At 41.4% G+C, this 21,621-nt stretch overlaps 2 protein-coding genes and 1 non-coding gene across 4 annotated transcripts; 2 read left to right on the top strand and 1 right to left on the bottom strand.

Annotated features, from left to right (window-relative positions):
• Positions 1-382: 382 nt before the first annotated feature.
• ism2b (isthmin 2b) lies at positions 383-20,721 on the top strand. 2 transcript variants are annotated; one of them, XR_003669609.1, is made up of 7 exons: positions 383-1,079; positions 4,613-4,864; positions 5,716-6,049; positions 7,608-7,745; positions 7,820-7,888; positions 8,135-9,837; positions 20,710-20,721. XR_003669609.1 is itself a non-coding variant. In XM_028397337.1 (6 exons), the coding sequence occupies exons 1-6, from the start codon at positions 969-971 to the stop codon at positions 8,650-8,652; spliced, it is 1,422 nt and encodes a 473-aa protein (XP_028253138.1). In that variant the 5' UTR covers positions 383-968; the 3' UTR covers positions 8,653-10,653. The 2 variants fall into 2 exon arrangements, 1 of the variants encoding a protein (XP_028253138.1); XM_028397337.1 differs by lacking the exon at positions 20,710-20,721 and having other exon boundaries at positions 8,135-10,653.
• Positions 16,062-16,134, bottom strand: trnat-ugu (transfer RNA threonine (anticodon UGU)). The gene has a single exon. It is a non-coding gene; the product is annotated as a tRNA-Thr (tRNA).
• Positions 16,206-21,264, top strand: LOC114428698 (cholesterol 24-hydroxylase-like). Its single transcript, XM_028397335.1, has 15 exons — positions 16,206-16,443; positions 16,514-16,591; positions 16,811-16,892; positions 17,049-17,122; positions 18,510-18,596; positions 18,717-18,855; positions 18,953-19,063; positions 19,146-19,308; positions 19,436-19,501; positions 19,870-19,942; positions 20,020-20,104; positions 20,205-20,315; positions 20,482-20,570; positions 20,643-20,709; positions 20,795-21,264. Exons 1-15 carry the CDS (start codon positions 16,295-16,297, stop codon positions 20,942-20,944), a joined length of 1,524 nt encoding a protein of 507 aa, XP_028253136.1. The 5' UTR covers positions 16,206-16,294; the 3' UTR covers positions 20,945-21,264.
• Positions 21,265-21,621: the final 357 nt, after the last annotated feature.

Below are 21,621 nucleotides of genomic sequence, written 5' to 3'. Positions count from 1 at the left end.
GATACATCGCTGACATGAATAGCATTCCTCATTAGCTTAGTCAGTGCTCACATTGGATTGCTCTGAAACAGAAATAACTTGTCAGTGTTTCGCTGCAAAAACACCAGATATAGAGCTACGATTTCACAGGTTACTGGGGGAGTGTTTCATTTTGGTACACTGGTGTGCAGCACAACTTCAATGGTAGATTGTATCGTGTAAACTGAAACCTTTTACCTTATCAAGTACCTCAGTGGCCCAGTGCAACCCCCTCTCCCTCCTCCCTGCACACAGCTGTGAGCAATGAGCATCCAACCCCCAACTCCCTCAGCATCAACCCACTGAATGCGTGCGTAAAAGGCAAGTTTACCGAAACCGGTTGGCTGGGCGGTGCGCACTCACGTACACACACACACACACACACACATACACATATCTTCTGGAACCGGTGGATGAACTTCAGGCTGGATAATGGATTAACGCATCTGACAGATAGCTAGCAAAACGCACAGCATAGCTACTATGAACTCCAGATGTCAATGTATTGGAAGAAAGCACCCACCCACCCACGACGACGAGTGAGTCACAGTTTAAAGTAGCTGAATAAGCGAGCGCCGGTGCGGACGGGGAGATTCTTGCGTGGGGTGTTTGACTTCTTTCTGGTACTTAAAGCTCTACTTACTGTGGTTTTTATGGGGAAGAGAAACGTCGTGCTCGACCCGCCATACGGACTGACAGTTGCTGCGCGAGGCGCTGGTGCCAGATATGGATAGCGCGCGGGATACCTCTGGACGCTGGTGCGCATCTTCATAAAGTGCGACACTTCGTGAGTGACGAGGCTTAAAAAAACAAACAAACAAACAAAATTATTACCCCTGAAAGCTGGACCAAGAAGGAAGGGGTGGACTTCTTCAAAAGCCTGAAGCTAACTGAGTGAGAACAGCGCAGAGAAACGTAAACTTTTAACACAAGCTTGAAGTCTAAAGAAGATGCGTCAGGAGCTCGTGAGGAGATTTCAGATGCTGCTCGTGCTGTGGTCGATACTTCTAGCTAGTTTGGGGACAAGTTTTCCCACCAGACGCAAGAATGTTCTTCATAAGGTGAGTTCTTTTTTGTTATTTGTGTGTATTTTTGTCTTAAAAAAGAAGTAATAGGAATTTTAAAATCTGTTTATTAACCTGTCAAACTATTTTTTGCCTAACATTTAAATATTGCTACCTGTAGCTAAACAGTTAGCAATATCAAAAAAACATTCCAGTGTTTATGTCATCTTGGATTTGAACAATAACCTTTTTTTTTATCAAAAAAACATAAACAAAACTTAAAATATCAAAAAACAAAGCTGTTATTCATCATAAAATGTTGTGTATAATAGCATGATAAAAGTACAAAGGCACTAAAATTAAGCTAGGGAATATTAATGTAAGCTACTCAATATTTGAAACACAAAATACTTTTGTATATTTAAATGTGAATGTCAGATGGTTATTAATTTTTAATCCTAAATGTTCATCAAATGAATCAATCAAGAGCTCCACTTCGGTTGAGTTCTTTCGTTTGACTTCCCTCTCCATGTATAGTAAGGTTTGCCATCCCTGGGCATACACCCTGCTATCATAAATCCAAAGACTTTACACACACATACACACACATTGTGCAGAATGCGGTGTGTCTGCAGGAATGTTTGTGTTACACACAGACGTATTTGGATATCAAAGTCTGTTTGTGTGTGTTTGTGTCAGGGTTCAGTTTTTGCCTTTGAACTCTCCTTCTTGTGTGGCCTCCCATGGATGCCCTATTGGGACTTTCTCTCATCATCTGTCTGATTGATGTCAAAAAAGAGACAGAGAGGAAAAGGGGAAAGGAGGAGGGAAGTGGAGGGAATCATTAGTGAGAAGAAGAAACTAATCTCACTGATAGTGGGCTTGTGTTGACTGCTTGTTGGGCAGCAGTTGGTGACTCTGTACCTTTGCCTGTGACCTGTTGGATGTGTGTCCAATAGTGGCGGATGGAAAAGCGGGATTAGCAAAGGAAGAGAGAAAAAGGAGGGGAAACTCAAAGTGGGTGCCCAGTAACGAGATGCTTATGTAACCAGAATAAGGCAAGCCCCCGGCATCTCTCACACTGGAGCGCAGGTCAAGTGTCATTCATGTGATTGTTTACATTGGCTCTTTTTTGTGTTAATGTGGAATTTCCTGTTTTTGACTTTACCCCCATCTCTCAGCAAAGAAGAGGAGGAGGGCTGTGTTGAAGTGGCCTCCTTTCCAAATGTTGGGACCTGTTGCCCTGTTTGCCCTCTCTCTCTGCTTTGTACCCCCACTACCCACCCCAGCCTGCACAACCTCGCCCTGATTCCACCCTGATTGTTGTTCCGTTTCCATTTGCAAAAGATGGCGATCAAAGAGCGTTCATAGTTTATTGTTCTTCTGTAATGGTTTGGAAACAGCCAAGTGCAGGGGCCTTTGATATCTGCGGGCACATAAATCAGGGCTGCCACACTGCATGCCTTCCCAGCCTGCTCCCCCCCAAACCCCACCGGATCTTGTCCCTGCCCCTCACCTCAGCCCCCCCTACCCACATCCAGTCTCCTCTCTCTAACCTGAATGTGTGTCATCGTCAGCAGTAGCAGTGACAGTAGCCTGAACTGGATGCATTCTTCTTAGTCACTCAGGAGGGTTGTCTATAATGTCTAAGGAGAGAATGCACTCTCCAGGCCAGGTACCCCACTGCATCCATATATTCTCCCTGTTAAACACACTGCATGCCATCAGCCATCGGGCCTTTGATCACAAGAGCCCCACTACCGAGAGGAGGAGAGCAGGATCAGAGAGAAGAGGGGGAGGAAGAAAGGAGGAGGAGAGTGATATACAGGGCAAAAGAATACAGGATCCAGATGTGTAACAAGACGAGATGAGGAGGGTGTGAAAGTATGTGGCCTCTTGCAGGACTCTGGACTTAGTCTTTTTTTGTGTCTGTGTGTCTTGTTATGGCATGTGTGTGAATACTAGGTGTGTATAGTCATATTTGACAGTGGTGGACACTGGCCAGTTGCATTGCAGCATTATATTGGAAGATTTCTCCAACTATACATTAAACAGACAACAATAACAGATATTTTTTTATTGATTTCATGCCAAAGCTGACACCTTCTGCTTTGTCCTTGATACTCAGATTACAATAAACCAATTCTCTTACACAACTAATTGATTATCACAGTAGTTGCGATGATTGCTTGATACACTAATCAATTATCTGACCAATACTCTTTTCTCTATGTGTTAAAAAACTGGGCCAAAACATTTATCATCACAATTAAGAGACAGTTTCACCCAAAAATCTAAAATCTATAAAACAAGTTTTGTTGAACAAGTAAAGTGTCAAAGTTCTTTTAATTTATAGTTACACTGCACATTTATTTTCTTCATGTACACCAGTTGTTTTGATGTAAAAATGGGTGGTTTTCACTTTTACATTTGAGTAATATATCTATATCTATATTTCCGGAAAATATCCCAAGATTATTTATTTGTTCCGAGTTTAGGTGGGGGCTGGTTTCATCCATCATTTATCATGCCTGACAGACTTCTCCTCTAAACAGGCTTTATGTGTTCACATTCTTGAATTTGACCGACCACATAAGTTCTTTATGGGACAATCACAGGCAGTACTGACAAGTACACACTGTTCTAGAGGCCATAACCATAAATTATCAAGTGACTGGTCATTAATTCAGACATGTCTTCTCCTCTTTAGCCCTTCAACTGCCACTGTTTTGCTGAGCAGACCACAAACTGGCTCAGGGCCAATCTCATGTTCTTGTCCAATCATTTTTTTAGGCCAATTTAGCATTTTCAAGAGTGAATGGCAAACAGGGGTTAATTAGAGGGTTTGGATTTAGGTTTTGACCAGTGACAGGCATGAAATAGACAGACATGAAACAGGAACATTTTCGTGACTGTACCCCAGATACTTTATACAAATCTACATTTTTTTCCACAATCATAATGTCACTGTTAATCACCAGTATTCCCAAAGAGCAATGTATTTTCCTGTTTGTTTTCCTTCCGAGTAACTGTAAAACCTGAAAAGTCAAATTAAGCGGTGCCTGTAGTGGCGGCAGCACAGCAGGTTCAGACACACTTGCATCAGTCCAGGGGTCCCACGCCTCCCAGGCCCTCTCATTAAAGCTAAAAGAGGATCTCTTTGGCACAGGACCCTCTTTGTCCACGGCCTGGATGCCATGACTGTTGTGGGAAAAAAAGAAAATGGTTGGTCACTTGGCTAGTTTGTTGGATGCCTCAGGGGCTTTTTGGAATTGCTGACCAAGCTGTGAAGTGGTGGATAGTGTCGAGGTTCCTTCTTGGAAACAGAGCACTAATAGTATTTAGACTCAGTATAAATCAATATTCTTTTGTCAATAGCCCTGAATTCGCCAGATGCTGTTGTGTGTACAAGCTCTCTTTGTTGCCCCTATTTTTTACACTTATTGAAGGTGGTATCTGCACTTATTTAGCTCAGAATCAGGCTTGGGGGCATTTTCTGCATTGTGTTTTTCTCTGGTTTGTTCTCCACAAGATAATTTGAGGTCGAGATAAACAGTTTAACCCTCATATTTGTCTGTGCCTTCCAACAGACTCATGGCCACCCAAATCTCAGTGGCGGGGTGCAGTATGTTCCTGAGGCGTTAGAGCAACAAAACCAGGTTAAGAGTCTGCTGCCTGAGACCCACAGCCACCAGAGGAGGTGGTCCCACCAGCAGCACCGCTCTGTTGGTGTCCTTCCACAGCCTGAGCCTGAGGAGGAGACCAAACCCTTCATCCTGGATCTGAAAAACTTTCCAGACCTGGCCAATGCTGACATTAACTCGCAGAACCCCAACATACAGGTGAGTGGGGAGTCACATGTTTTTGATACAAACTGTCATGAAGCAGTTTTGTCTGTTGTTATGTTACAGTGATTTATAGTCTCTCACTAATCTCTTTACCAATTAAAATGTAATAAATGAAAGAAAGGTCTGTAATCAGAAAGGTTTAGAAAGTTTAACTTATCTTAAAGGACTGATTCTATCCAACTCTGGTCAGTGTAATCAAGATGTGGTTAGAGTAATATCATGAAGCTGGCTTTGTCTATATGGTTGACATATAGAAAAAAGTACCCAAATCCAGCATTTCCAGCTCATCACACTTCTTTTCTGACTGTGAAATTAATTTCACAGCAATTTTCAGAAACAATTTTCCTCTCTCTTCTTACTGTTGCCTGGTCTTCACATCAGCTGAAGTGGGCCCTTGGAAGCATTGTAGCATCTAGGATGAGTCATATTGAGGTAATGAGAGGTAGTTATCCAGAGTAAAGGTTCACATTCTCTTTCGGAGAGAATCGTTTGGTTGGCTGAGTACTCATGCTCATGTCTGACTGGAATGATTTAGATCCGGGGAGCGGGTTCGCTTGCTAAAAAAACTCCTCCAAGTAGTTTAGATGGTTGATTTTAAGAAGAGCTTGTAAGTCAAGCTGCAAAAAGTATTTGTGGTACCTTTCTAACTGCGTATAGCTATAAAAGCAGACAGCTGTATTGAACAGTCAAATGCTTGTTCTACATTCCTGCTACGGCAAAGTTCTAGTCGTGGTTGGCCAGTTTAGACTGATACTTCTGATACTGTCCACAATCATTTAATTGATATGGTTGGATGTGTATTGTGGCCCACTTAGGATTAACAAAGACACTCTTGTTCTACATAGGTAACCATTGAAGTGGTTGATGACCCCCAGATGGAGGTAGAGATGGACCTAGCCAAGGAAAAAGACTGGCTACCTTCCTCTTCCTCCTCCCCCTCTTCCTCCGTAGATTGGCTCGGAGACAAGAAGCTTTTCTGGCCTCTGTTCTGGACTTACACCGATGCTGATTCCAGTGAGGACAGCAACAGTCGGTCAGGCGTGGAGGAAACTGGCGAGGAAGAAGAGGAGGAAGATTACTCTTTGGATTATGGCAGTGAGGAGCCCCTACCCAGTGGAGTAGGCGGAGACTGGGATACTCGTTGGAACGAAGGCTGGGATCCAATGCAGAGCTACTATGGTAAGTTTTGCCAAGTGGTACAGTCTGCTGGGTATGAGTGCCATATAAACACAACTCTTTCATCAAACTGATGACATCCAGCAAAAATATTATTCTGCAGGAAATGAATGGAAAATCACTGAATTTATCATATCAGAGAGATAAAAGTATTGTCTGGAGGTAGAGAGAGAGAAGATGTGTGAGAACAACTGAGTGGCTTAGAAAGGCTGCCTGATAACTGTCTTCACAGTCACAGAGAATCATCTGATGCCAGCATGCGAGGCAGCATGAGCACTCGACCATGAGGACATTATGGGTTATGGGTACTTTGAAGTTGACACTGGTCGTGCTGGTCGCAGAGGCCTGTCTTTTGAAGATGGGTCCGATGCGCTCGCTAATGGCAGCGTGAGGCCGGCACTGTTCCGTGGGACAAAACAGCCCTCTGCTTGTGGACAATTAGAGGGCAGATTGGGAACACAGAATGACAGGGGCCATTTGGCCGGCCCTTTTATCCTTCCCCACTGTTCCTCTTGGACCCTCCCTCCCTCCGCTTCTCCCAGACCCTGGCAGCTCTCACTGCCCTCGCGGCTCAGCCTTTTGAGTGAGTTCAAAAATTTCGGGGGGCTTTAGGGGCTGCACATAACTTGTGTTGTGTCTCAGCTTGCACAGACAACTTATTCAGTGGTAAAAATAGTAAATAATGAGAGAGGAGGAGAGGTGAGAGACAGAAGATGGAAAAAGAAAGAAAGTGTCAATCCTCATGTCGACCTCTGGACAGTCACCACAGCATAAAACTTTATTTCTTCAAGATTTTTCATAGATTTCTAATCTCTTTTCTTACAAAGTAATGTGGTGGTAAACAGGTGTTCAAATTTAAGTTTGACTTCAGTCCTTTCCCCTTTTCCTTCTTGCCAGTATACTTTATCTGTTGTGCATATAGACGAGCCAGCAAAGGCCAACAATGCCCATGAAGTGGTCACATCTAAAGACTGAACATAAATCACGGATGTCTGCCTTAGCTTCTTCTGTAATTAAGACTCTCCTGAGCCCTCATTCCTGTATGGCCACATGGCGAGTTGGCAGCACCCACAAAGTAAAATTGGGTGCTCGCTACACCCAAGCTGGTATTTCTGCACCCACCTCGCCTTTAATCAAGAATGACTTGTTTTCAGTGTTATTAACACCACAAGGAAACATGGCGCGGAGGCGGACAGCCACAGCACAGCCTCTCTCTGTCTCTAATTTTACTGAAGCCTGCCTAAAAAGAACATGGGTTTGCATGGGAAAGGTTAGGCCAGGAGAAAATTGTCATTTGTGTGGACTGTCAGGGAACTTTGAAATCTTATGCTAGGTTTTCAGTGCAGAGGCACACATGCTGAGCTCATGTCAACACAGCGGGATTTGTCTGCTTGTGTTTATAATTCCAATCAACACTTTGAAGTTGTGTGCCATTAGTGCATTTGATAGAGTACATCCTGTAATATTCATCTTTGCCCAAAAGCATCATGTAGAGCTCTTTTAATCGTGTAAGTATTACGTAAGTATCTGGAGTGTGAACAGTTTGTTTTCTCCCCCACAGAGAAGGACACAGAGGAGTGGTCACCCTGGTCACCCTGTTCAGTGACATGTGGACAGGGTGAGAGGAAGAGGACCAAGTCCTGTGGCTACTCCTGCACTCTGACCGAAGCTTCAAAGTGTGACCTGGAGCCCTGTCCTGGTGAGGTTAATGCTTCCAATATTTGTGCTCAAATTTGCCAGTGAGTTTTTCATCTTATGCTGATGTCTTCTTAGGTGATGTCAACACTGTGGTAGAGCCTTTCCCCTTTGAGATGGAGAATGGCACAGAGCCATTTGGAACAGGTGCGGTTTTTCAATTACATGTTGTACAAACTGTATTCTGTCAGATCACAACTGGATTTGTGTGGCTTTCCTTGGCTAATGGATTAGTGTTGCATCCTGTCACAAGAGAATTCCCTTTAGATCTGGCCTGCTGTGATGCCTAGCATATGATGCTGACTTAATTCCAAAGTAACAACTGTTCATTCTATCAGCAGTGCTACAACTGTAACACAGTTTAATGTGGTATTTGTGTCCCCTCTCTGATAGATGTTGACAGCTGTGAGAAGTGGCTCAATTGTAAGAGTGACTTCCTCCAGAGGTACCTCCACCAGGTTTTGTCTGAGTTACCCAACTGTCCCTGCTCCTTCCCATCTGAAGTGTCATACACTGTGGTCAGTGTCTATGATGAGACTCATGGCCGGCCGTTCCGCTGGCGTGATGCCAGTGGGCCGAAGGAGCACCTGGACATCTACAAGCCTTCAGCACGCAGCTGCATCCGCTCAGCGCTTTCCAGCGACTCATCTACTCTTGCAGCACAGCACTGTTGTTATGACGACAGTGGACGGCTGATCACACGAGGGAAAGGCGCAGGCACGCCAAACCTTATCAGCACTGAGTTCTCACCTGAGTTACACTTCAAAGTGGATGTGCTGCCTTGGATCCTATGCAAGGGAGACTGGAGTCGCTTTCACGCAGTTCGGCCACCCAATAATGGGTTGAGCTGCCCAGAAAACCCTCATGAAGATGTGTTCATGAATGAACTGGAAGAGGCCAGGGAGTACTGAGGGACCACAGCCAAAACTACCACTTAACTCAGAGTGTCAGAGGGCCCAATCCTAATTTGAGAGGAGACAGCATCCCATAAAAAAGTTATGACATAATACATCTAAACCTGACATTGGATGAAATTTACAGTGTTGATTGGGAAGTTCGTGGGGTTCAGGAATGATTGTGAAGTCTGGTTGTCTCAATTTAGGATTTGGCACAGTGTCCTGATAGCAGGTTCAAGTGAATTGAACTAAAAGAAACACACACACATACAAAAAAATAACAACAGCGTTGTCCCATCGCTTGCCAACCTGTTAGACATCTGGCATGACATCAAGCTTATTCTTTTTATATCCAGTACTCTCTCCTGGGTGCATGTAAGCGTGATGTCTAACCTACTGGCTTATTTAATGGTATCCTGGAGTGCATATGATAAACATCCTGATCCTGCTTCTTGTAGGTTTTATATTAGGGAATATAATATAAATATGGGCCGGTTATGTTGATGACACAACAGTGACTATACAAACTATGCTGCTACAACGTATAATCCTTTGGGTTTTACAAAGGATTAAAGAGAGAAGGAATGAGACATCAAGATCCAAAAGACGCCACATTCATTCACAGTAATGTACTTTTTAGTCAGTTTTTAAAATGCATTATTTAAGAATTTGCAACCAGAGAGTAAAAAAGGAAAGGATTTGAAACATTCTATTGTTTTTGTGAAGCCTGCTAATACGAGAATAATCTTTATGGCGGTAAAGATACAGGAACAGCATTTGATTTCAGATGTTTTGACACGCAGATTGAATTCATGTGTTTCCTCACGTTTTCTTTCACAGCCAGGAAAAAAAGTCCTATGATCTGGGTGCCAAAGAGATAAAAATCAGACTGTTGGTGCCTGTGTAAATCCAGCCTCCAAGTCTCTACGGTGCAAATGTAGGGAGAAAAATAAGCAGCGATTAGACTGTGCTTGTAGATGTGTCTCTATAATGTTCTCAGGGGGACTCGTTCACCATGACAAACAAATTTGTTCTTTTACCTCGACATCGGAGCACTATTGGATCTTGTACAAAGTGTATTGGGGTAAAGATTAGTAGGGGTATATTGTGTGTGTAATCCAGATTGGAAGTGATGAACAGATAATGCTTTAGTGCAGTTTCGGTAAAGCAGGAACGCGTATAACTGTTGATGCATTGTGTGTGGGGGGGGCGATGTTGAAGCTGGTGGTTTTGGGTCTTTGGATTTATGTATAGAACTTGATTAGATAGAAAGGACATTCATTTATTACCACGGTAACTGCAATAGGAGCTAGAGACAGCATTACCAAATATTTCAGTCTTTTGCCATCATGAATGGAGTATGAGATTGATAAGGTTAATGTTTAACACAGCAGCAGTTGTGTTAAAATCCACACCTCAGTTAACAAACAACACTCAGTCTATCTAACAATCCAGGACTTGTCCTTTCTATCTACTCATATTCTATGTTTACTCCAACCCCCTTTTTCAGGAATTCTGCCTCCAGATGCATATATGCTAACAGCATTAGCATTTTGGAATCACCAATTTTAAAGGAAGGCACTTTATTTTTGCCATTTTGTTTTTTTTTTGATGATAGTGTTATTGTGAAGGGAAACTTGCCGGAAATGCTGCATTATTAGGCCTATGTGAAGGTGCATATACATGTAGTAAATGTTCTGTTGAGAAAAGCATGATCTTTTTGTGATTTCTGAATCTAGTATTACATATATGGTGTTGTACAGTATTTATTTGTCTGTTCTCTCTTTTTTTTAAGTTTGCTTAAGCTTTGAAATGACTCTATACTCAACATGGTGCACTAATCGGACTGAAAAAATGAAGGCACCCATTAACAAAAGGGAAACCTCTTGCCTCATATCACTTCATACAATTACAACAGGTGTCTGTGTTTCATTCTGTGTTGTACTACAGTGCTCTATGGATATGTTGTTGCAATTATACTGAAGAAATATATATATAAAGGACTCGCATTCATCATCTGAGCTCTTCATGTGTCGTTTTTCCACACTTTAGATCCAAGCATAGCAGAGCACTCAGAGCAAAACTTTTCAAAATAAGTGGTAGAGTAATACTTTGTATTTTAACGCCTGTGATAAGGAGATCGTAGCAAGCAAGTAGAAATATATCACATCTCTCAAATACCTTGCTGAGTGATTGAACCAGTGTTATCGTAGCCACGGTAGCCAAGAAAATAGCAGAAGCTGGTTCATAGACGATGATGAGTTGATTTTGTGTAAGACGCCTTGCCCAAACGATTACCTGTGTTGTTTTAGGAGCTGCATGTGTTGAAACAAAAACGACTCAACAACATCAAGAAGAGAGTCTTTGCAATATTATAATGTTCTCAATTTCTCAGCAAGAAACCTCTTAAGTTTGATTCAATTTATGTCAAAAATGTTCATTTAAGCATTGTTTATACTTGTGAAAATTTCTTTGATAATCACATACACAATCAGACCCTTAAAATAAAGTTCTTGTATAATGTTCTGAGTTCTAACCACTAAGCTAAGCTGATGTAGGTTGTCATATTAAATTGTTTAGTAATCCGTAAATACACTTTGTGGTTTTGTGAGTTAGGGCATGGGCTGATGAGAAGTAATGAGAATGTGGCTGCAACATCTAAATATCCTTTTTCAACATTCAACAGCGATGACAGGATTCCTTTAGGTATCACTGCTAAATCCTGCTAGTACACTTTAGCAGAGAAAGAAAGTGAAGACATAAAACATTTCATCAGATTACTTTCCATTACATATAACAAGGGGTTCACATGCAGTGCAAGTCAAAACCAACATTTTCTGTAAGACAATCCACCACTTGACACATTCTTTAATGTTCGGTTGTGGTTTGGACGCACACGTTTGAAGACAGAAGGTGGAAGACGTTCCTTTAAATTCCACAAAAGACAAATCGAATTTCTGCTCCGGCAAAACAGCATGAAACATACGTCTAACCTCTTAAGCTCTTGCATGCCTTTAACTAACAGCCATTGACATCCATCTCACACTATGGTTTCTAGGTTGATCTATGCCTATAATCATGCTTTCTGAAGCTATACTCTTTCCAGAGGATTAAATAACATTGAGATTAAAGGTTCAAAGGTCAGAGTATTGCAAATCCCTAGGCTTAGGCAATCCAAACACTCTTCTCACATACTCTAAATCCAGTAGGTCATGATGCATATCCTTTTTCTCGCTGCTCCCATTGACCTCAGAGAAGAGATGTAAATACATTTACAATAGAACATTAGGTCAAAAGAGGGCCCCAATTAGCAGAGGATGTGTACTGACGTGTGTGTTGAGACAAGGAGAACTCCATCTATGTGGAATGGACGATAAGGAGCTTGGTAGGTCTACTATGGTCCTCCAGTGATTCCTAAGTTGACTACAGATGAGTGCTGTGTGGAGGGAAGCCAGACACATGTTGACCACATTGCTGCCACAGAATAACAGATAAATAACCGCAGATGTGTAGACAGAGGAGAGGGTAAACAGAGGAGAAAGAAAGACAGAGAGAGGGAGAGGGAGAGGAAAAGTGAACATAAAAGAGAAGGGAGGTCTCAAAACTCTGTAGCTAAAAGATGTTATCTGTAATATTGAGTGAAGCAGGAGTTTTCCGGGCAAATGCAGATTTAAAAAGCTGATGACTACACTTCACAGCTTACGTGCACTGAGGTGGTTTTTACAGAAGCTGACCGATATGATTTCAGCTTCATGCGATTTTACACTCAAAATGTGAGCAGACTGAAACCAAAAAATTCAATGAACTCTTTGCCGTGCACCTTCACTTTAGGCGGTGAATGTGTGTGATTCATTCCTTTAGTTATAGCACTGGTGGCCCAGGCCTAGTGCCAGGCCTCTGTGGTTACAGATCTGTTTACTTTTGTAGGCTGGCAGGAACATGAGATTTCCTCTGGGTGTACTGCGGCCGGCGGACCTGCAAACACAGCACAGCCCTTCAAGTGCCTCATTGCTCCCGTTACACAGGCTGCCTCGTCCCACAACCTCCCTCCTCGATGATCGCTTGGTATGAGGTTAACTCCGCACAAACAAACATACTCACATAGTCCAACAACGAGGGTCTTACACAGCTAATCGAATGCTGCAACGTGCAACTTCACATGTGCAAAGACGTTCACATGCTTCAGTGGATGTCGGTGGATATTATGGATTATCCAGAGCTTCAATTATCCCATTCCTTAACCTGCTTGACACAGAGGAAGCCCTTGTTCTAAGATGATCAGCAAGACTAATCTCAAAATGGAGCCTCTGCTTGAGAGGAGAAAAACACAAGTTTTTCATGATAGAAATAAAGTTCCACTGTTAAGACGTATGTTAGGGGGGCCAGCACAGACATATGACCTGTCCCTTCTAAAAACAGTCAATGGGACTTTTCCATCGCATATCATGCACACACGTACACACTTTGTTCAGTCTTTTCCAACTCCTCTGCACCACAAAGCTTAGAGCACCGACCCTTTGGCATGACTAGTGTGGTGTGATGACATTTATGGTGTAACAATGTTCTCATTAAGCCACTTAGCATCTTTTTTAAAACACGTAAAACCTTAAAAGGAAGTGTGGTATTTTTTTTTTAATACAGGAAGTGACACAACACCCCATTTAACATCTGTCTGTGGCAAAATGACCTTTACTCCTCATTTTCCATACTCTTCATCTCTCTATAGCAAACCAAAGACTGGCAAATTGTTTTATCAAGCAAGAACAATATTCAGCATGATAATCCCAATGCTGGACATCAATATCCTCAGAGAAGTCTGAATACCTGACATTCTTCGGATGAACCAGACTCTACAAACTTTTGTTTGTTTACTCGTGTCCAGTGGGAGTCTTAATTTTCTCCCTCCCGCTCTCTCTGTTGATAATATAATCAAAAGAACAGCCAACACAATATCTTTGGACATGACAGGGGCCTGCAGATCCAGTAGTACTAAGGCGGCAGCCGGCCAGCCATAACAACATCAAACAGCCACCAGCCTCCAGCGTTTACACAGAGCCAAGAACCCTGGACCAAAAATATGATTGCTTGTTCTTTTTAAGATAAGAATGCAGACAAGCTCTGAGGTTATTGTGAACAATATGTACAGGTATGAAGTGGCTGTAGCGGTAGAAAATGGCCGGATTGAAGCAGAAAGTGGTGCTGTAGGTCAGATGAAGATTCCTGGATGTCTTAGATCAGAATGTATGATTTGGTCTTGCAGGAAATGATGAGCAGGAAAAAAAACTTGTTTAAATGTGCAGCAGACAGGTGTGTTTGGAAATTAGAACACATATTCTGTTTTTTTTAATAAATTCCTTCTCTTATTTTAACATAAGAAATGCACATACATGGAAGAATGATAGGAACTGGGGAAACTGACATAGAGCACCACCTGCTGGTCATCATGATTAAATGCACAGGCTTTAAAATACCACCACAGGCCTAAATAAAATAAGGTATATACTGTTGGCCCCTGCAATCCATTTGGAGATGAGAAACATAGACGCATGAAGGAGGATCTGATGTTTGGGGAGCTACGGCAGCCTGTTGGATACAAACCTGATGGCAAAGTTTTATCAGAAAGGAGGACAGTGTCAGGAGGACAGTCTTTCTGGTGTATTAGTGATCTAGAACACAAGGTTCTCAACAGGACAGGACAGACCCGCTTGTCTGCAGGGTTAAATTAAAAGTTATTTCAAATTACAATTGTATTTTACTTTCAGTATTGCAATGCCTATTGAAGTATTGATCTAAAAAACACACACTGTGTGCATATGAAGTCGTGGTGGAGTGTAATTAGCCCACACACTGTGCCTGAGGAGCTAGTAACAGCTTCATTTACCAAACTAATCCTATAGTGTGTGCATACATATCTCCATCCATGCATTGAGATTGAGATACATGTATCAGCATCTCTCTGTCAGAATGTAAAGTCAGTGTGTGTGAGTTTGAAGCTGTTTTATCATACATATAAATAGGAGGCTGCGCAGGCTGAGGCTGGGGATCAGAGGGAGAAATCAGTTAATAAGTTAAAGCAACAACTTTCACGCTTACTTAGTGACAGCCCCCCACTTTAGCAATGCAGAATGTGCGTATTTACATTTACACGAGCAAACATTAGATTCACAATGTCCATCTGCATCACTTAGCCTCTGTCTGCATTTCTTCATCACACCTATATGTGACATTTTGCTCTGACTCAGACAATTACACTGTTTTTTTACAGTCCTCCTGGAGATGTGTGTAATTGCATCAACTGAGTGAGAGGGTTTCCTGCTTCACCAGCTGGATGGAAAGCAGGAAGGAACCGATGCGTGAAGTGCATCTATCTACGTAGTCGTGTGCTCCTTTTTTAAGTAGTGAGGGAATTCCCCTGCCTCGGATGGGGGAGTTTGCAAAGATGTGAAAACTCAAATTAACCTCTGCGTCATATTATGAACTGATGGTGCCTTGTTTTGACTCAATCACTTTGTAAAGCTACAGAGAAAGTTCTGGGTTCTTATAACAGACTTATTACAGTGTATGTCTTAATGCATGAGCTATTTATGGTATATAATGAAAAGCCTATACCTGACTGTGTAACTGTTAGCATCAATACAGGCCTATCAAAGTTATGGTTCTACTTAACACGATTTGGCCTAAAAACATCTCTATCTGAGCTACATATGCATATAAAAAATAGAGAAAATATTGAAATCTAGTTCATAAGGGGGCGAAAAAATAAACATCCACAAATCATGTTCCTGGTTCAGCCTAAATATTTGATCAGACTTTAATCAATTTTTATTGTCTTTGTGCAAATGCTTGAGTTTTATGACTCATAAAAATCATGGTTTATGGTTAATACCGAGAACTATTGCCCTGTTGTATTTTATTGCACTTTCATGTTTTATACCCTAGATGGTGCTGATGCGCTTCATTATCTTTAGGATTACTGGTGCTGCACATTGACAATGCTTTTATGTGATGGCACGTAAACAAAAAGGGTCTCTTATTCCTGGTTTAATCTATCAGCCATCCTGACTCCATACAGTGGGACATATGATGATTTCAAATCAAAACTAATACACATGTAGAAACTCTCTACAGTACGGTCATGGTGAACACAGTGGACTCTGAATCTACCAGTCTGAGTCCAGATATCACTATCTATTTCAAGAATGAGCAAATAAGGGCAACACATAGTAAACACTCATCAGACATGGTTTAATTAATCATTGATTGTACGAGATAATATTATAATGTTGGATAATAACTATGTGTGTGTACATGTCCAATAATTATATTGGAAATGTGCACAGAAACCTTTCCATTATAATATCGGAAATGTCGTTTATTGTAATTGTGATGTTAGAACCGTAAAAAACTAAAAACACACATTTCACAGGCCCCAGCGAGGATCGAACTCGCGACCCCTGGTTTACAAGACCAGTGCTCTAACCACTGAGCTATGGAGCCCGTGTTATGCTCGGCATTCTACAATCAAGATTTCACCTCTACTTCCCCTTCAGCAGTAGTGCGGAAGTACTGTTGAGTTCAATGTAATGTACTTCACATTCGCGGTGTGCTCGCAAACAGGCAGCATAACGTCGTAGTAACTAGAACTTCACTTAGCAAAATGGCAATTTTCAGCCTGCTTTTAGGTTTGGCTGGTAAGGCGCTTATAGTTCTCGTCTTTCTGCTTGTCATAGCGTTCCTTGGTTACTGCTTGTATATTAGACACGTTCATATGAAATATGACCACATACCTGGACCCCCGAGAGACAGGTAAGTCATATTAGTTGCTAGCTATATGTAATGCAAACTCGTACTAAACGTGACATTTTTTTGCCCACAGTTTTTTCTTGGGACATACACCAACGATTTTGAAGATAATGAAAAGTGAAGTGTTGTTTCACGACAAGTTACTGGAGTGGTAAGTGCGCCATTCTGTGTGCACAGTCTTTGTCTGCAACATACAACAAATAGTTAGCTCTTGGCTATAGATGGCTAACTCCACCGTCGTTGGTTTCTTTTTAATGATATTTTCTTGTGTGTGTAGTTTGTTGTTGTCCAATAAAACGTAATCATTCTTGTACTCGCACTTAAAAATGTCAAGTACAGATGTTTAAAGTTATGCTTCTCCCATTTACAGGGCTGAAACGTATGGATCTGTTTTCAAGATTAATTTTTTGCATTCCGTGTTTGTGTGCACGACCAGTCCAGAGGCAACCAAGGTAAACATTACACAACAAACTGTGTGTAAGTGCACAATGTGATAGGTCTGTGAATGCCTTTGCAAACGAAATAGTCCAGTCTCAACTACTGGTCTCATTCTTTGCCATTCTTTGCCATGTATTATGCAATCGTAATTTGAATGGGTCTGGTTTCAGGAAATCCTGATGTCCCCAAAGTACCCCAAAGACAAATTCGTCTACAAGAGACTTTTCTCTCTGTTTGGTCGAAGGCAAGTTATTAGACTGTTAGAATTGTTGTGATGTTTTTAATGTACCTAAATGGCCTCGTGTGTGTGTGTATACTAGGGTTGGGCGATATTGGTATATATAAAATTAATCATGATTAATTGTGGCATTTAGCCGACACCGATTAATTTGACGATTAATTGATGATAATTGCACTTACATGTTTTTGACTCTAAATCACCACATTGTTCTAAAAATGATACCGACAAATCATCAGTCAAGTTAACTACTAACAGGTTAAGCTGTGTTCTTATCTTAAGGTCACAGAGCAGTGCATATCAACATTAAAATTAAACAGGACAAATTCACATCAGTGATTATTAAAGTAAAAAAATGTGTCTGTGCAAATTAACCTGTGACTGGAATATGTCCCACACTAGTGCATGTTTTCACTCACACTATAGAACAGCAGCAGAAAAAAACATTACAAACAAACCGGACAATTTCACATTTAAATCTGTGCAAATCAACCTGCGTTACGTTCTTCCAGCGCTTAGTTTGTTCGTAAGGAGCACAATGACTAAACGTATCGCGGATTCTCGGCTGAGTGGAATTCTTTCCAATATCTGCTGGAGGAGACTTCGCTGTTGTAATGTTTTCCTTTTTTTGTTGTGGAGTCCATAAATAAATATCGGGAGGCAGCTTTTCTAGTCGAAGTTTTCTTTTAAATACGAGCAAACATCCAGTTACTATGGCAACAACCAACGCTCCACGCTTCACACCTAATGCATGTCGCGTACGCATGCGCAGCATTATATACTACAGCGGTAGCCGGCGTTGTGGCCTCGTTGCTCTTTCTTCGGCTTTCTTCGTACTCCGGCTTATGGTGACAGACGTTGAACCTCTGTTAGGAACGTGCTGCTCCGCATCATTTAACTGAATACCACTGCCTTCCGCCATTATTGTTATTGTGGGCTCACATGTGCGCGCTTGCGGGTGATGGTGAGAGTAGTCGCACACAAAATTGCGTCATCATGACGGGCCACTAATCGCCGCAATCAATGTGGTAAATATTAATCAGTGACAGTTTTTCTGACGAATAATTGCACACGATACGATTTTGCACAATCCTAATGTATACACACACAAAACAAATATTACAAATATTACAAGTATTTGGCCTAAAGTGCAGGAACAGTATTATATCATCCATGGTTACAACATTGCTTCAAAAATGGCTGCTTGTTTCTTCACATACTGTGCTTCTCAGTAGGCGCATCCGACAAATCACTCATTGAGAGTGTGTTGTGCATAACTGCATGATAACATTTCTAGGAGGCCTATGCATGCATGTGCATGTAGTGAAAGCCTTATCTGGTGTCTATCACAAATGTATTTTGTCTTCTCACTTGTTGTTTTTCTGCCCCAAAGGTTCTTAGGCAATGGTCTGGTGACAGCACGGGATCATGAGCAGTGGTATAAACAGCGCCGGATCATGGACCCTGCATTCAGCAGCCTGTGAGTCATTTTCAAAATGATAGAATTGATCAGCTCAGTGCTTATTTTTCATCATTCTTATGATTTTGCCATAGACGTGCTATTCCTCCCTCCTCCCTTTAAACCTCCTATTACTTTCAGGTATTTGAGAGGTCTCATGGGCACCTTCAATGAAAGGGCAGAGAAACTGATGCTGAAACTTACAGAATTTGCTGACAGTAAAACAGAAGCTAACATGCTCCACCTTGTGAACTGTGTCACCCTGGATGTTATTGCCAAGGTACTGTGTTATTATAAATATTATAGCCCCTGCTGCATTAGCCTTTATCTAATCTGAAAAGTTTTGTAACTATATCAGTATCCTTGATAACCTTCAGGTGGCTTTTGGTGTGGATTTAGACCTTCTGACAAACAAATCTCCATTCCCCATGGCCATCGAGACATGTCTGAAGGGGATGATGTACTATCTTAGAGACACACTTTTTGAGGTATTACTTCAGTGTTGATTAATATAGAGAGAATGTAAAAACACCTGTTACATCTTAAGACTTTTTCTCTCTGTTATTCCAGTTAAATCCAAAGAACAGGCCGTTCATCAATGAAGTGAGGGAAGCGTGCCAACTGCTGCGAGCAACGGGAGCTCGATGGATCCAGGAAAGAAAGGCTGCCATGCAAAAGGGAGAGGATGTCCCCAAAGACATTCTCACACAGATCATAAAAACTGCTGGCAAAGGTCCATAATGTGTTATAATATTAAGAGTTATTACGTTAGTGCTTTAACAAGCATATCCTAACATGTTGAATGTGGACCATGTGTGATTGAGATTCTGGTCTACATGTCCATTTTCTTCTTATTTCAGAAGAAAGCATGACTGCTGAAGATGAGGAGTTTATGTTGGACAACTTTGTGACATTCTTCATTGCCGGTGAGTTTCAGGTGTCTTTTCAGGACAGAAATCTTCTGGTCTATACATGGACAATTGTCCAAAGATTACGGTAATATGACATTTTATCATGGAGAATGAGAAACAAAGTCACATTTATCTGAGAAAAGTGAAGTGAAATAGTCACAAAACATCAATAGCAATTAATTTAGGAACCTAGGTCTTGTAAATAAGAATTTACAGATGGTCAAGTCTACAGACAGACGACCTGACAAGTCTCCATTACCCACCAGCAACACAAATGTGTTACTTGATCCTGGAAAGACAGACAACTTTTTAGTGTCTGTTTTACATCTGCTCTATTCTATGATAGATTTTTGATTCAATCTTGTCAAATTGTGACATTTCAGGCCAAGAAACAACTGCCAATCAACTGGCTTTCTGCATCATGGAGCTGGGACGACATCCAGACATACTGAAGAAGTAAGAAGTCATATGAGTGCATTTCAAAACACAGCTGGTTAACACACGTTTCTTTAAGTTGGATTTTCATTTGCCAGAGTCAGAAAAGAGGTGGATGATGTCATCGGGATGAAACAGGACATAAGTTATGACGACCTGGGGAAACTGGTGTATTTGTCACAGGCATGTGTCAATGTGTTGTCGCACATTCATTCAGTTGTTGTTAATTAGACAACAAGAATTTTTAATGTTGCACCCTCTTCATGTTCTGGGCTTCGCTTAGGTGCTTAAGGAGACCCTGAGACTTTACCCGACAGCTCCCGGCACTTCCCGTGATGTTCTGGAAGATATGGTCATCGACGGGATCCACATCCCGGCAGGGTTCACCACTGTAGTGAGTCACTAAACAGCCACATGGTTAAATCCCTCATCACAGAGGCCATTTTTTCTTCTTCATGCACACATAATGTTTACTTGACTTGTCAGAGTTTTAATGATCCGCACACTTTTTCATACTGTTACATCCGTTCAAATACAATATGTATTATTCTGAAATACAGTTCAGTTCCTACACGACTGGTAGAATGGACAAATTCTTCAAGGACCCACTGACATTTGATCCAGACAGATTTCACCCTGATGCTCCCAAGTAAGTACCATGATGACATGTTTGTAAGGAGGAAAGCAGCACATAGTAATCATCTCTTATCTGCTTTGTAAGGCCTTATTACTGCTACTACCCCTTTGCCCTCGGCCCACGCTCATGCCTGGGACAGAACTTTGCTCAGGTGTGTGTGTGTTATATAATTGACCCAAGCCTTCAATATAAATAACCAGACTGACTAAATTCACCAAGTGGCGCTGTGTGTTCAGATGGAGGCCAAAGTCGTGATGGCCAAGCTGATCCAGAGGTTTCATTGTGTTCTGGTCTCGGGACAGACGTTTGACATCTTGGACACTGGCACGCTCAGACCAAAGAGTGGAGTGAGGTGTCACATCAAACACAGGCAGCATAATGAATAAATACATGGGTGTAAAGTACTGCAACATGGGAACAAGATCTTAATCCTCTGTAGGGGTGACACTGGGCTGCTCGTGCCTTAGCCACATGCTGCATAGTTATTGTTTTTTAATCTTTAATAGATCATGTTTTAATCAAACCCACATTAACCTCACAGTATAGTCTTATGAAATGATCAATAATAGGATGGAGTCTATCTTTTTGGGGTCTGATATTTTATCTTGAGCACTTGTTGATGTATTTTTTGCACATTAATCCTTTAACTCTATAATTACATTTCTATTGTACTATGGTTAAAAATAAACCACTGCTGAAACTCTGATGTCTGACAATGTTGATTTTATTCCAATTTAACTTGGACTTTACTGCTGATGTACACACGGGGGCGCTGCAACCATGCAGAGAAATCCTCAAAAGCACCTGTTAAACTGTTGTTTTTCAGAAGATTAAGACTCCAAACATGTCACTCCTCCAAACTAACACTAAGTGTTTGTAATAAGATGAAGGCTGTTGATATAAAGTATTTTTATTTTAAATAATTAGGGCAGTTACAAATCTTTAAATGCTTAAAGATGACATCAATTTAATAATTGGTAAAAATGCAGAAACGATACACAAATTACTGTCAAACTTCCTGGACATAAATGTGTGTTTAATGTAGTAGAAGTATAAGAAAGTG

Source organism: Parambassis ranga, chromosome 24 (genome assembly GCF_900634625.1).
Source record: "Parambassis ranga chromosome 24, fParRan2.1, whole genome shotgun sequence".
Taxonomy (NCBI): domain Eukaryota; kingdom Metazoa; phylum Chordata; class Actinopteri; family Ambassidae; genus Parambassis; species Parambassis ranga.
This window is presented reverse-complemented; position numbering and strand designations above follow the sequence as displayed.

What these genes read in the sequence shown, in the direction of transcription:
- ism2b (XM_028397337.1), top strand. Translation starts at nt 969, where the DNA reads ATGCGTCAGGAGCTCGTGAGGAGATTTCAGATGCTGCTCGTGCTGTGG. An exon ending in GCAAGAATGTTCTTCATAAG is followed by an intron (nt 1,080 to 4,612) that starts GTGAGTTCTTTT and finishes GCCTTCCAACAG; the next exon opens with ACTCATGGCCACCCAAATCT. An exon ending in TGACCTGGAGCCCTGTCCTG is followed by an intron (nt 7,746 to 7,819) that starts GTGAGGTTAATG and finishes ATGTCTTCTTAG; the next exon opens with GTGATGTCAACACTGTGGTA.
- LOC114428698 (XM_028397335.1), top strand. Translation starts at nt 16,295, where the DNA reads ATGGCAATTTTCAGCCTGCTTTTAGGTTTGGCTGGTAAGGCGCTTATA. An exon ending in CCCTGGATGTTATTGCCAAG is followed by an intron (nt 18,856 to 18,952) that starts GTACTGTGTTAT and finishes GATAACCTTCAG; the next exon opens with GTGGCTTTTGGTGTGGATTT. An exon ending in TTTCACCCTGATGCTCCCAA is followed by an intron (nt 20,571 to 20,642) that starts GTAAGTACCATG and finishes CTGCTTTGTAAG; the next exon opens with GCCTTATTACTGCTACTACC.